Below are 14684 nucleotides of genomic sequence, written 5' to 3' on the forward strand. Positions count from 1 at the left end.
CCAAAATGTTATTAATTCCCACAGGCTCCTTCCAGCCTATAGCCCTATAGTTACCCAATGTTTCCAAAATTATAAAGCTTCCGTTTGATCCCGTCTTTGTTCATTTCTCATGCCGTTTGGAAGTCAATGCGTTTTTATCTCCATTTAATCTGTTCAACAAATTGAGTCACCTGTCAGAAAGATTTCTAGGAAGTCTGGTAACAACATCGACCACTGGTTGACATATGGTCGTCTGCGAAACATCAAACTGAGTTACTTCATTCACTCAAGGCAAATTCGTGAGATTTGTTTCGGTTTTGTCCTGGCACCCAGCCTCTTCGACCCCCTGCGCGGCAATGAATGAACCACTCCGGAGAACCATGCTTAGTGTAACCCGGAAAAAGGGTACACTTAGAAAAAGAATGAATAAAACTTAATAAAAATGCTAACTATGGGGGCACTCGCTTGAACAAATGAGAGAAACCAAGATCGGATAGGGCTAAGACGCGAGGAGATGCAAAAAATAGGAACAGTGACTCAAAATGTAGGTTTCTGAACAACAAAAATAAAAAATAGCTTTATTGACTATAAATCAATCAACAAAAGCAGTATTAAACAATAAAAACCTCTAGACCAAACTCAGGATCTAAACTTTCTTCCTTATAAACCTTAAATTAAACCAGTCAAACCTAAACCAAGATATCTAACTGAGACTCAAAAACCAAAACTAAACTAGAGTAAAACTAAAACCCAAACACAGTGCCAAAGAAAAGTTACAAATTAAAATCAAAATGGCTTTAGGAAACCTGTGTACATAAAACAACAAGAAATACAATTGATTAAAATACAGTTCTATCAAGTTTAGGAAGAACACATGGTCTTTAAAAAATGCAATCCAATGTTTAAGAAAAAGTAACTTCCAAAGAATCACAGGAATATTACAATTTGTCAAGATATTTATACAATAACAAATGAAAGTATATGCTTACCGAGTCCAGAATAGCAGAAAATACACTTGAAGATGGCAAAATTACATGGTGAAGAAAAACAAAACTTGAAGAAGAGAGCTAGAACACATGTGCTCCCTGCGCTGCCAGGCTGCTATCTGATTATAATTATATACAATGCACTGGATGGGTGACTTCACTACCAAAGGATTAAGAACTGTTTACAAACATGTAACAAAAGACTTCTAAGAAATAACAAACTACATGTACAGGGGTGCAATAAAACAGCTGAAGGGACAATATAAACAGGAAAGGGCAATTAACTAGAACCTGGAATTAATTAACTTGAATAACAACACAAAGAATTTTCTACCCCTACTACATTAGCACAACACGAAAGTAACCCGACCAAAAAGGGTGGATCGAATGCTGGGTGGGCGGGCAAGGGGCAATGGGTGAACAAATCCGGAGAACCATCTGCGAAACACTGTCCAATGAGTCGCCTGTCAGAAAGATTTCTAGGAAGTCTGGTAACAACATCGATCAGTGGTTGACACACGGTCGCCGCTCAAACTTCCTCAAATCAGACGACTCGTAAGTGGGAGTTCGGGTCAGGGTTTTGTACACTTGCAACCCGACGTCTGAAACGACACAATCGTGTTGAATTCTACAACGATGTTGTTGAATTCGGCAAGGATGCCATGCCACTGGACCTTCTAATTTCAATCCAAGATGGCGCGGGTTACGCTTTTAAAAGTATAGATGCTAATTAATTTAAATATTCAAACAAATATTTAAAGTCTCTCAGCCTCTTGAAACCCAATTTTTGGTAGGTCAGCCATTCGGAATACTTTCTAATTACCATATATAAAAAAACAAAAACACCACAACCGACTCGCTGCAAGTTTCCATGAGGCATTTCTCCCATATATTTCCTCAAAAGTTGAAGCACAGAGCCCAAAGTACACAATCTATTAATTGCATGACCCAAAAGACGTTATTATTCAAAAGATTGTGATGACACAAAAAGATAATCAGCTTGGCTCATGATTGTTGGCCTATTTAGTGAGGTGGAACCCAATTGGGTTAGTTAATAATGTAATGGGCTGTCAGAAGCGACATGGGGGGGGGGGGGGGGGGGTTGGGTGTCCTGATGTGATTTGGAAGTTTATTCCAGAGTTTGGATACTGAGAACTTAAGGCTCTAGATCAGCAAAAGTGATGTGACTTGTTCTTGGCTCAACAAAGTATGGTGAACAGGTCAGGAGCTATTTGATCGAAGTTGTCTCCGCCCAACACCACCTGTAGCATGTCCCTGAGCAGGGGCTGGAATTCGCTCTAATCGATTGATTATAGGGACAAAATCTTCTGCAATTGTCACTATAGTTAATTTTTTAGATTAGGGTTACTTTTAATTTAAACTTTAACCGACTATCAAAATACGATAGGCCTATTATGCACAATAAAACACATTGACAATAAATGTTTTGGAACTCATTCGAATCAAGCTTATATTATTGTTTAGCTCCGTATGCCTAGGCCTACATGTCAATGATGAAAGTGCAATAAATCAAGATAGGTCTGCATTCGGACCAAGTTTTGTTCCTTCGAACACGTAATATTATTTTCCCCCGATTTTTTGTACCTATTAAAATATATCTCTTCAAAAACTCAGTAGGCCTATTTTGTCAATAAAAGTGTGCAATCATAAATCAGAATCATAAACTCAGCTGCAACATGCACTTCACAACAAAATCATCACATTCTTGGACCCAGTTTTCGTATAAAAACTGCCTTAGGGTCGTCTCTTTATGTTGAAAAGGATCGATCTTCTCCCTTCACCATAAACCTTTCTTAGTCAAGCGCAATAAGAATGGTCACTTTTTTACCCGTTGGTTTTGGCATGCGCAAGCAACCCTCACCTAAGTGGTCTGTCTATGGTGCATTGTTGCTGCAGCAGAATCCTCTCAAACGCAGTCCATTCGTTCGTTGGATGATTCCATCGGCATCCTTCCCTAATAAAGTAGGCCCTACATACATAATATCACAACCTGTTTTCTTACCTAAACTTAAAATACTTTTGAAAGCAAACTCGTCGTTGGTATTAATTATTTAACTGGCAAAGAAACCAATAATGTCATAAAAGCAAGTAGTTCACGGAAGACTGAGGAAATTGTTAGACAAGGGTGCTTGGAATAAATCAGAAACACAGAGATAAACCCCGATCTTACCCGATATGTTATTTGGGTTTTTGTATAATGTTCTACCTATCCTATACGGGACTTACGTCCAGATTCAAAAGACAAAGCAATTATGTTAAAATATTTTGCTTAAAATATACAATCATCGTGACCAGCCAGGTCGGGATTCGAACCCACACTCTGGGATTTAAAGAGCTTGCACGATGCGCTTGACTTTGGATCAGCCACAATGTAGGTATACACATTTTACACCGTTGTTGATTCCTTAACTGTCGACTGGTTTTCCTCAGATGAAACCTTAGAATAATTCCCAGCTCTCTTTGTCAGCTCATTCCCTGACGGTGTTGGTTTCGGTGTAAATGGGCCTTTAAAAATGGCTGACATATCAAAGCCTTTGTTCTCTGTGGATAAGTCAAAGGATTCAAAATTTACGTTAACTCTCTTCGTTAAAACATTATGTCAAATTCTAATAACTGTAAAATATGAATGCATTGGTTACTGCAATAGCATTCCTCTAAAACAAATTAGCTGTTGACCCAATGCACATGACGTCATCACCATTAAATGGTTTGATTACGCCATTTTGTGGGTAATTTTCCTTGTGTAGGCCTACACACGGTATAAAATCATACTGTATAGTGTAGACTTAAATGTATATAGGCAATTGTGTACGTGTTTGCACCGGATCTTCACATGAAATTAACAAACAAAATGGCAGACCCATATGCCTAGGCAGATTTATTTACGCACATTATTGTGTATTAACTTAGTCTGGCACTCTTGCCGGAACAGGTTTTGTTTTTGTTCTGATCGTTCATAGTTAAAAATCACAACAGTCTGAAATTTGAGCTGAAACGAAATAAGAGTCGAAAAAGCAAAGTGTTATGTTTATCAAAAGACACACGACGCCTAGTTGATTTACTTATTTATTAATTTTTTTGTTTCTTTTTATTGGGGGTACTTTTCAGGGGGGGGGGGTGACAACTTTAAACAACTTTGTTTTCTTCACTAACTTGAAACAGAGAAAGACTTACTTCCAAACTCTTCGCCATCCTTCATTGTTTCCAGCAAATATTGGTTTAGAGTCTCAGGGAGTAGAAGTGATAGGAGACTCGCTACTAAACAGCAAACTCCGAAGACAACTAGAGGAAGAGGTTCCCAGTGCTTGCTGAGGATAACAATGACCGGGGCTAAGATGCTACTAATACGGGCAAACATTGACGACAGACCCATCCCAATACTCCTGACAAAATAAACATCAACGGAGAATTCAACAGTCACATTCAACTTATTATTAATTTATGATAACAATGGGAATAAATTGTACAACGTAGGTTGGTCGCATTAAGGTTGCATCACCCAGTAATTTATGTTAGAAAACATGATTTGAATAAAAGACAAAACTATTCTATTTAAGTCATGATGTTGTATTAAAGCTTTCATTTGAGACACTGAATGAAAACCCTCATGAAAGATTAGTGGTTATTATTATCTCCAGTTAAACAGCTGCCATTTCGCATGCTACTGTTGACTCATTCACTTCTCGTCATCACAATGTTAAGGATTTCATGTCAATATTTATAATGCATGCTGTCCCTTTAATATCTTTGAGTGATCATTAATTACCTGACAGGTGTTGGGAATAACTCAGCTGAGAATACGTAGATGATATTAAAAGAACCCGAGATGGCAAATTTACCAATCATTGCTATACAGGCCCTCGCTACACCAGGTTCTGTAAACAAAAACAACAAACTACAATAACAAGAAAAACTAAAAGCAAACAAACAATTACAAACCAAATTGTTTAAGTTACGACAATTTGTTTGTTAGCGCTTCTAAATTTTGGCGAACCGCTTTTTGTTAGTGGACCCATTCATACGTTTCTCTGGATTGAAAGTACACTGGTCGGTGATGAAGCTTGGTGTTAAAATCCGGTTGTTAGAGGCGTGTTTGAGGCGGTATAGATTATTTTGTATGTTACATTCAATCGTTTTTTTTTAACAAGTCACGATTTTTGTTTTAAACTGTAACTTACGGAAGATTGAGGAGATTGTACAAGCTGCTCCCCCAGAAAGCAAGTAGAGAAAGAGGGGAAGTCTGCGCCCCAATCTCTCAATGACAAACCAACTTGATAAATAGCCAAGTAACTCAACTGCACCGAATGCAAATGCAGCAACATACACATCGATACCAAGTGAAGAGGTTCCTAGAGAAAGGCCGTAGTATACAAGACTATTCACAAACCTAAATCAAAAAGTAAAGTTATATCTTTTAAGAAAGAAAAAAAAAGCAGCAATATTATGTGAAGTGTGTTTCATTCGTCGGTGGCAGGGGTTAAAGGAACACGTTGCCTTGGATCGGACGAGTTGGTCTATATAAGGCGTTTGTAAGGCGTTTTTTATAAAATGCATATGGTTGGAAAGATACTGTAAAAGTAGAATACAATGATCCACACAAGTTTGCCTCGAAATTGCGTGGTTTTCCTTTTACTGTGCGAACTAACACGGTCGGCCATTTATGGGAGTCAAAAATTTGACGCCCATAAATGGCCGACCGTGTTAGTCGACGAGGTAAAAGGAAAACCGTGCAATTTCGAGGCATGTTTGTGTGGATCATTGTATTCTACTTTTACAGTATCTTTCCAACCATATGCATTTTATAAAAAAGGGTTACAAACGCCTTTTATAGACCAACTCGTCCGATCCAAGGCAACGTGTTCCTTTAAGGCCTATTATGTCATATAAACCTTATCGTTTCAACACTCACGCAGTAAATACCAAAGTATGTTACCAATGGCCTTATGTGTCCTACCTCTCTGAAATGTCAAAATGTTATATTTAGAAAGTCTGTTGATAACTGTTGATCGTTCTTTTTGACCATGTCCTTTCTCCCTAAATCCGCACTCCCTTAAAATAACCCCGGTCAGAATATCGCATCCCACCACATACTAAGCTTACTTCTGAGTCGGCATTGTCCGTTTTCTTCTCAAATTGACAGACGAAATGGAGTCAGATACTGACACTGCTGCAAAGGCTAAAGTTTGGGTCCGAAAACGGCTTGTGCTTACCAGAACCAAAAGATGCTTACCAGTTAAAGAAGATGTTCAGAGTTTTCTTCCGCATGTTTGGGGTTCTAAAGAGTTCAAATTGGGTCGCTTGACGAAAGAAACTGTGTGTAACCTGTCGAAAAAATGTGTTTTGGTTTTAGTTTATGATTACACACGTGGGTAGCGGTCAGTATCTAGGCCAGGAAAGTCCAGGGCCAGTACGCAATTTGAAATTGTTGACAGAATTTCCATTTGTTATTAATAATAAGAAAGATATCTTTATATTGAAAATGTTTAAATGTTTGAAGTTAACACATTATAGACCAAATCTGATGTTGTGAATTGTAGTCACCTGTTGGAATTCGTACATGTCCCATTCCTCAATGCTGAAAGATTATGAAAATTCATATAGGGGAAACTTTACATTATTATAAGAAAACTTATAAACTAAGAAGTTTTTCATCTTTCCAGATTAAAGGCAGTGGATACTATTGGTAATTACTCAAAATAATTATTAGCATAAAACCTTTCTTGGTAACGAGTAATGGGGAGAGGTTGATGGTATAAAACATTGTGCGAAACCGCTCCCTCTGAAGTGCCATAGTTTTCGAGAAAGAAGCAATTTTCCACGAATTTGATTTCGAGACCTCAGATTTAGAACTTGAGGTCTCGAAATCAACCATCTAAACGCACACATTTTCGTGTGACAAGGGTGTTTTTTCTTTTATTAATATCTCGCAAGTTCGATGACCGATTGAGCTCAAATTTTAACAGGTTTGTTGTTTTATGCATATGTTGAGATACACCAGACAATTACCAATTGTTGAGACAATTACCAATAGTGTCCACTGCCTTTAATAGAGTTTATTAGTGTACCTCTTCTTGCGGAGTGTCTTGGTTGACAATCAGTTTATCATGAACCTTCACACCGTTGTATTTGGCAATCTTATGAGTGATCTTCTCTGCTTGAGGTAATTTATTTTTACTGATCAGCCAACGAGGTGACTCTGGCAGAAATCTGTTTGAAGGTTTAAATTTATGAAACAGGGTAAATTGGTGAGAAATGGTAGTCATCAACTAGCTGCCTGTTACTGAATAAATTAAATAAAAGCCGAAACTACTGTATGAACAATTGAACAATGGTGTTAGAACCAAGTTAATAAAAAATGTGTAGGCCTAAACAAATATCTCTTCTCAAAATGACAGTGGCGGCTTTCTTTAATATGGTCGAGATGGACTAGTAGAAAGCAACATTGTGTTCATAAGGGGAAACTATTTTCTAATCGTAGAGAGAGTGGGTCGGGTCGCACCTGACATCGTGTTTGTTTTTACTGTTAGCAAATAACTGATGAGTGATAACAAGATTAATAACTTACAGGAACAACAGGAAAAATATGAACCGTGGAAACGATATAGCCATTTGCAGATGACGCCATTCTCTTATTGAATATGCTATTAATGATAGTAGGGCATAACCTATAGAGAAAAACACAGCTACCAAGGTTCCCACCATAGTACGACTCTTGGGTCCAACAAGTTCCGTCACTATGGAGTCATGACAAAACAAATACAAAGAAAGTGATTAATCAGTTTGATTCAGACAAAATAAAACATTAGCGAGGTTCAACACTATTTTAATACAGATTATAAGTGATTCACCTTGTCATGTTAATGTATAATAATTAGTTTTTATTCCTCTCAAATTCCTATAGAACTCAATTTTTTTTACGGCGTTCACCTTATTTATGATAATAATCGCAAACAATAATGTTACGTTATTTAAATTGCGATATAACTCAAGAGTGTACAGCGATATCAAGCAATAGTTTTAATATAAACGATGGCGATATGATGCAAAGTATACGGCGACATAATGCCGTGAAAAAAACCCGGGTTTTCTAGTAGGAATTGGCAGACATAAAGGATATTGTCCTATGAAGTTGCAGAGTCGGGACTCAACATGTTGCGTTCAAACAGAAAAACTGAACTTGGTGGCACCAATAGACCTTGTGTTTACATATTACTTGGTTTGTAATTATACAAAATGGAAATTATTATGATAACTGCACTGAAATACGTCATTGAAACGAGTCAAGAGTGTCAAACTATTTACCTAAAACAAATGCGATAAGGTAACTTCCATCTGAGGCAATGATAAAGCGAAGAATGGTATACGAAGTGAAGCTGGACACAAAACTCGTTGCAACGGTAGCTGTGCATGACATTACAAGAGTCAGGAAAAATGCAGGTCGCCTTCCAATCCTGGAATATAAATAGGCCCCCCCCCAAAAAAAAAAAAAAAAAAATATATATATACATATCAATAAACACAAACAACAACAACAACAAACAAACAAACAAACAAACAGACAGACAGACAGACAGACAGACAGACAGACAGACAGACAGACAGACAGACAGACAGACAGACAGACAGACAGACAGACAGACAGACAGACAGACAGACAGACAGACAGACAGACAGACAGACAGGCAAGCAAGCAAGCAAGCAAGCAGGCAGGCAGGCAAGCAAGCAAGCAAGCAAGCAAGCAAGCAAGCAAGCAAGCAAGCAAGCAAGCAAGCAAGCAAGCAAGCAAGCAAGCAAGCAAGCAAGCAAGCAAGCAAGCAAGCAGGCAAGCCAAACCAATAGCAGCCCAATAATTGAAACAAACACCACACCATGCAGACCTTAAGATTAATCCTAAGTTAGGACGAGTTACTCGTCCTAATTCGAGATAAGACGAGTCCTTCACAATGTTCACAGATTTCCATTAAAGACACTGGACACTATTGGTAATTGTCAAAGACTAGTCTTCACAGTTGTGTATCTCAACATATGCATAAGATAACAAGCCTGTTAAAATTTGAGCTCAATCGGTCGTCGAAGTTGCGAGATAATAATGAAAGAAAAAACACCCATGTCACACGAAGTTGTGTGCTTTCAGATGCTTGATTTCGAGACCTCAAATTATTAATCTGAGGTCTCGAAATCAAATTCGTTAACAATTACTTCTTTCTCGAAAACTACATCAGAGGGATCCGTTTCTCACAATGTTTTATACTATAAACTTCTCCCCATTACTATCAATATCATGATAATAATTATTTACCAAGTAATCACCAAAAGTATGCCTTTAAATGTAACAAATAATTTGCATTTGGGTTCGGAATAATAGTTTTTTATTTTTAAAGAGTTATCAACAATGGATAAACCGGTTATAATAATACCACTGTTTGACACACCAATAATGATCAGCATGCTAGCCCACTCACCAGTCTGAAATAGCACCCCATAGAAAAGAACCAAACAGGACGCCAGCAAAGTAGACAGATTGCGCAATACCAGGGAGGTCCCCACGGGAGCAAACCAAGTCAAACTAGGGAACAAACACAGCGAGACAGATTTGTTAATACAATTAGTGTTTTTTCTTCAAGATATCCAACAGTTAAAATAAAATTACATCACACTACTGTGATACAATGGCTGATGTTTTGGATGTATTCACATTTAACGTAATTTTACAGTTTTCAAGAAGTGCCTTCCGCAATAATGATCATTCACACAAGAGAAACTATATGGAAAGATTTCTGTATCCTGCCACCACTTTTCCACTTAATCTTACAAAAGATTCCCTCTTTTAGCCTATATCTGTTTTATTTTAGCCTATATCTGTAAGATATAGGCTAAAATAAATAGTTAAAGTGGTAGTGTGCTGAACCTTACACAATGCATCGTCTTAGTTTAGCCTGAGGTTTATATTCAACTGTTTTCATTGTAAATCCAAACAAATCAACACCATCCCCCTATTAATACACAATGCGAATAATCATGTTTATATGCCTAAATAACGGCATGATTTGAATTAGTTTTGAATACATCAATGTTACTACAGTAACTGACCTCCTGAATGATTGTCGTCTTATACTGAGTTCGATCGTATTCCCATCCAATGTCGCAGTTAATTGTCCCTATTGGTGTCCCATAGTGTCCAGACGTTGCGTTGACATCCAGTACAAACTCATAACGCTCACAATTCGAGTATATAACATTTCCTTCTTTGTTGACAGTAGAAGGTATGGTAATGAATTTCTGCTCATCCAAACACTCTTCCGCTTCTTGTTGGAAAGAACAGTTGAGTGATAGGTATTCCGGCACTGCACACCAGTGGTCTGTTTTTGCCGCCAAAAACACTTGTCCGATAGCATGCCATGCAGATGGGATTGCCACAAACCAAAGTGTTAAACAAATAATCTTCTGGTACTTCCCAAAAGGACCAACTTTGGCCAGAATATTATCATACTCTATAGTCATGTTGATTGGTTATCAAAAAGTACACTGCTGCAGTATTAAATACTCGGTGTTTGCGACTGTTATGCCCAAAGACTACTTAGTAGCTACGAGTTGAACAGGCCACCGCTGGCAAAACTGAGCTGTCGTCAATGGAGGTTTAAATTCTTTATTACTGTGGGTGCGTTCGTTTAGCTTCCCTGGGTCGACCCCGATGTGGCGTTTTTAATTTTTTTTCCAGGACGAACGTGGGCACACAATTACCCCACGTTCGTCCTCGAACCTGGAAAAAAACCCAGACACATCATCACGTGAGCTTGTTTGTTTGTTTGTTTGTTTGTTTTATTTCCATTTGTACAACAAAAAATACAACAATGATGATTTCAAGTATATAAATACTGTTATAAATTTAAATTAAGTACAAATGGGGGTTGCAGCCAGAGGAGGTAAGACCCTCCTGTAGTGGAGCACCCGAACTGCTATAAAAAAAAAAAAATAAAAAAAAATGAAATGCTGCACTGGTTTAACAAATGACAAGTGTAATATGAAAGTAAATTATAGTAACCCTAAAATAAAATAAAGCACATCTTTGAAGAACAATAGTGTAAAGCAAAATAAAGATATTAGGCCTAAAAGATATGAACTTATACACATATTTAAATATAAATATATATTTTTCTTTCAATGTCCTGCTCTAATGACATGTGTGACAATTCAAATTAGTACATAGAAAATCTTTATACTTAATTGAATAAAAGTCTTTCAGTTGTTTAATCAAGCGCTTTTTCGGAACATTAATAAAACATTCCCTAAGTTCATTAGGAAAAGAATTATAAATTTTTGGAAGGGTAAAGCGATAATTGGATGAAGCAACGTCAACTCTACAAATACAAAAGGCGTGAAGTAGACTGTCTTGTCTTGTGGAGAAAGCATGAAAATCTCGATTCAATGAAAAGAAAATGGGATTACTTAGATTTTCTGGAAGTGAATTATTCCGATAATCAAAATAATGAGTAGCTATTTGCACATTATAAATATCTTCCAATTTGAGAATATTGTGTTTATAACAGAGAGGTGTAGTGTGTGCGTTATACTTGACATGACATGCGTTGCGAATACATTTCTTTTGTAAAGTAATAAGCCTTCTATAAAATGAGGGGTAAACTTTAATCAAGCCACCCCATGCCAAGATACCATAATTTTAATAAGAGTTAACCAATGTATTATAAATTGCCAAACTATCTCTCAGCCTCAAATTATTTTTAGTCCTATTGATAATATAGTTAGCTTTAGAAATTTTATTACAGACCCTGTTAACTTGATCCTTCCAGAGCATATTTTTATCGGTTTCAAGTCCAAGAAACACAATGGAAGGGACTTTTCTAAGAACGACATTTTCTAAACTAAGAGAAACATCAGGTAAAAAGCGTTCTTTTTGTTTCAAGGAGTAACAAATATAAAATGTCTTATCCGGATGAACTTTTAGTTTATTTGCTCTATACCAGTCATGCAGAGTCAAAAGTTCAGAATTAACAGTGCCAGCTAAGATCTTTAAACCTGCCCAAAGGCGATCAAAGTAGTATCATCAGCATAAAGGATAGGTTTAAGCAAGGTACAACACATAGGCATGTCATTAACATACAACAAAAATAACAATGGCCCCAGATTTGACCCTTGCGGTACGCCACAATTGATTTCTTGACAGCTGGATTTAGCTTCATCAAAAGCTACATACTGTTTACGGTCTGTTAAATAACTAGCAAACCAATCATGTGCCAAACCTCGAATACCATAGTACTTCAATTTACTCAATAAAATAGGATGATTGACAGTGTCAAAAGCTTTCTTAATGTCTAAAAAGACACCTAAAGAAATTTCCGAGGGATCTTTATTAACAGAGTCTGAGAGATTATTATAAAAATCTAACATAGCATGCACAGTTGATCTACCAGAACGAAATCCATACTGATTGGGAGTAAGAATTTGTTTGGAATCAAGAAAATTATAAATTCTGCAATGCATTAACTTTTCTAAGATCTTGGAAAAGATATTTAATAACGAAATAGGACGGTAGTTACCTAAATCATGAGTATCCCCCTTTTTAAAGACAGGTACAACTTTTGCCACTTTATACACATTAGGAAAAATACCCTGTCTAAAGGAAGCATTACAAATATCAGATAAAGGGTCACAAACAAATTCAATAACTTCCTTTGTATTGCTAATTTCGTCTGGACCAGAACTACTCTTATTCTGAAATGTTTTAACAATGGTAACAATTTCCCCTGGTCAGTGGGTGTAAGATAAAACGAACTAGAAGAGGAGGTAGCAAAGTTAACATAGTGATAAAAGTCATTATTAGATCTAGGAACTGAATCAGAGGTTGCTTCACCTATGGAACAAAAATGTTGATTGAAAGCTTCTGCAATATCCTTATTGTTAGAGAGCAACTCATTATTTAAAATAATACTACTTATTTTAACAGGAGACTTTTTACCCTTCGTCATACTATTTAAAAGGCGCCATGTGGTGACGTCAGTGCACCTCGGGCCAGCCCCAAGTGACCCAATCCACAAGCGGGGCTCTTGGGGCTGACCCGAGGTACACTGACGTCACCAAGGGAAGGCTCACGTGATGATGTGTCTGGGTTTTTTCCAGGTTCGAGGACGAACGTGGGGTAATTGTGTGCCCACGTTCGTCCTGGGAAAAAATAAAATACCCCACATCGGGGTCGACCCAGGGAAGCTAAACGAACGCACCCTGTATGAACCAATCAGTTGCAAATACCGTAGATGTCTGAACAAGGCAGTGATAGAGTATCATACCACTTGTTGATTGGTTCGTGGTTTACCGTTCTTGTGTAAATTCGATCTGAACTTTTGTAACATTCTATCAATCGATGTTGTATTACAGGGGGTGGACTTTTTTGTCTATTTAAAAGCAGCCAAAGTAAACAATAGTCCTAGTGCAAGGAACTGTTAATCTTCTCAATAATAGAACACATGGACTTACTTGTCGATGTACTACTTTTATTGATAACCAATGGCTCCTTCACATCTGATGAATTCCCTCTAAGATTTGGTGTTCCACAAGGGTCAGTGCTTGGCCCCATACTGTTCAATGTATACACTGCGCCACTAGAAGCCGTCATCACATCCTATGAAATACACTACCATAAATATGCTGATGTATGGTGGCCCTGAAGGGACATCGCATATCGCAAACGTGTGCGCATACGTATGCAATGTCGTGAAACAATTCGCAAATATGTGCGCACACGAATGCAATGTTGTGAAACAATTCGCGAATATGTGCGCACACGTATGCAATGTCGTGAAACAATTCGCAAATATGTGTGCACACGTATGCAATGTCGTGAAACAATTCGCGAATACGTGCGCACACGTATGCAATGTCGTGAAACAATTCGCGAATATGTGCTCACACGTCTGCGAATATTATTTGCGATGTCGTGAATTTTATTGCATACCATGTTGCATACCTTTGAATGAAATGTCTAATGATCTGGGGGTTTCTTTCCAACAGTGAGATAAGCGGTAGTCATTGCAGCAGTAGTCTGTATTGTGAGGCAAGCGAGGCGTGTGGTCGTCCTTGGCCTGGTGCCAAGTTCCTGGGTATACACATGCTTTACAGAGGGAGCCTGCTGTAGCGCCACAGTACTCCCTAGATCGGTAACAAATTATCCACAACTATGACATCATCCTAATGGTATGCAACATGGTATGCAATAAAATTCACGACATTGCAAAACAAATCGCACTCGTGTGCGCACATATTCACGATTTGGTTCACGAAATTGCATACGTGTGCGCACATATTCACGATTTGGTTCACGAGATTGCATACGTGTGCGCACATATTCGCGATTTGTTTCACGACATTGCATACGTGTGCGCACATATTTGCGAATTGTTTCACGACATTGCATACGTGTGCGGAAAATATTCGCGAATTGTTTCACGATATTGTATACGTGTGCGCATATTTTCGCGATTTGTTTCACGACATTGCATACGTGTGCGCACACGTTTGCGTTATGCGATGTCCCTTCGGGGCCACCATACCATTGGCTTCCGGTTTCGGACAGAATCAAGTTCAAAATGATGCTCTTTGTTTGGAAATGCCTTCACTCCTCAGCACCTGTCTACCGCAACAATCTTCTCTCCATTTATCATCGCGGCAGCCGACTCCGTAAATTGG

At 37.9% G+C, this 14684-nt stretch overlaps 1 protein-coding gene across 1 annotated transcript; it reads right to left on the bottom strand.

The window, feature by feature from the left end:
* Positions 1-1088: 1088 nt before the first annotated feature.
* Positions 1089-10600, bottom strand: LOC139937841 (organic cation transporter protein-like). The gene is made up of 10 exons (XM_071933185.1): positions 10077-10600; positions 9449-9552; positions 8289-8437; positions 7552-7720; positions 7052-7193; positions 6217-6308; positions 5165-5373; positions 4753-4861; positions 4161-4369; positions 1089-3527 (listed from the first exon to the last, which is right to left on the bottom strand). The coding sequence occupies exons 1-10, from the start codon at positions 10485-10487 to the stop codon at positions 3373-3375; spliced, it is 1749 nt and encodes a 582-aa protein (XP_071789286.1). The 5' UTR covers positions 10488-10600; the 3' UTR covers positions 1089-3372.
* Positions 10601-14684: the final 4084 nt, after the last annotated feature.

The sequence above is a fragment of the Asterias amurensis genome, chromosome 5 (assembly GCF_032118995.1).
Source record: "Asterias amurensis chromosome 5, ASM3211899v1".
Lineage (NCBI taxonomy): Eukaryota > Metazoa > Echinodermata > Asteroidea > Forcipulatida > Asteriidae > Asterias > Asterias amurensis.

What these genes read in the sequence shown, in the direction of transcription:
- LOC139937841 (XM_071933185.1), bottom strand. Translation starts at nt 10,487, where the DNA reads ATGACTATAGAGTATGATAATATTCTGGCCAAAGTTGGTCCTTTTGGG. An exon ending in TGGGGTGCTATTTCAGACTG is followed by an intron (nt 8,438 to 9,448) that starts GTGAGTGGGCTA and finishes TTTATATTCCAG; the next exon opens with GATTGGAAGGCGACCTGCAT. An exon ending in TTATTCCCAACACCTGTCAG is followed by an intron (nt 4,370 to 4,752) that starts GTAATTAATGAT and finishes TTATTTTGTCAG; the next exon opens with GAGTATTGGGATGGGTCTGT.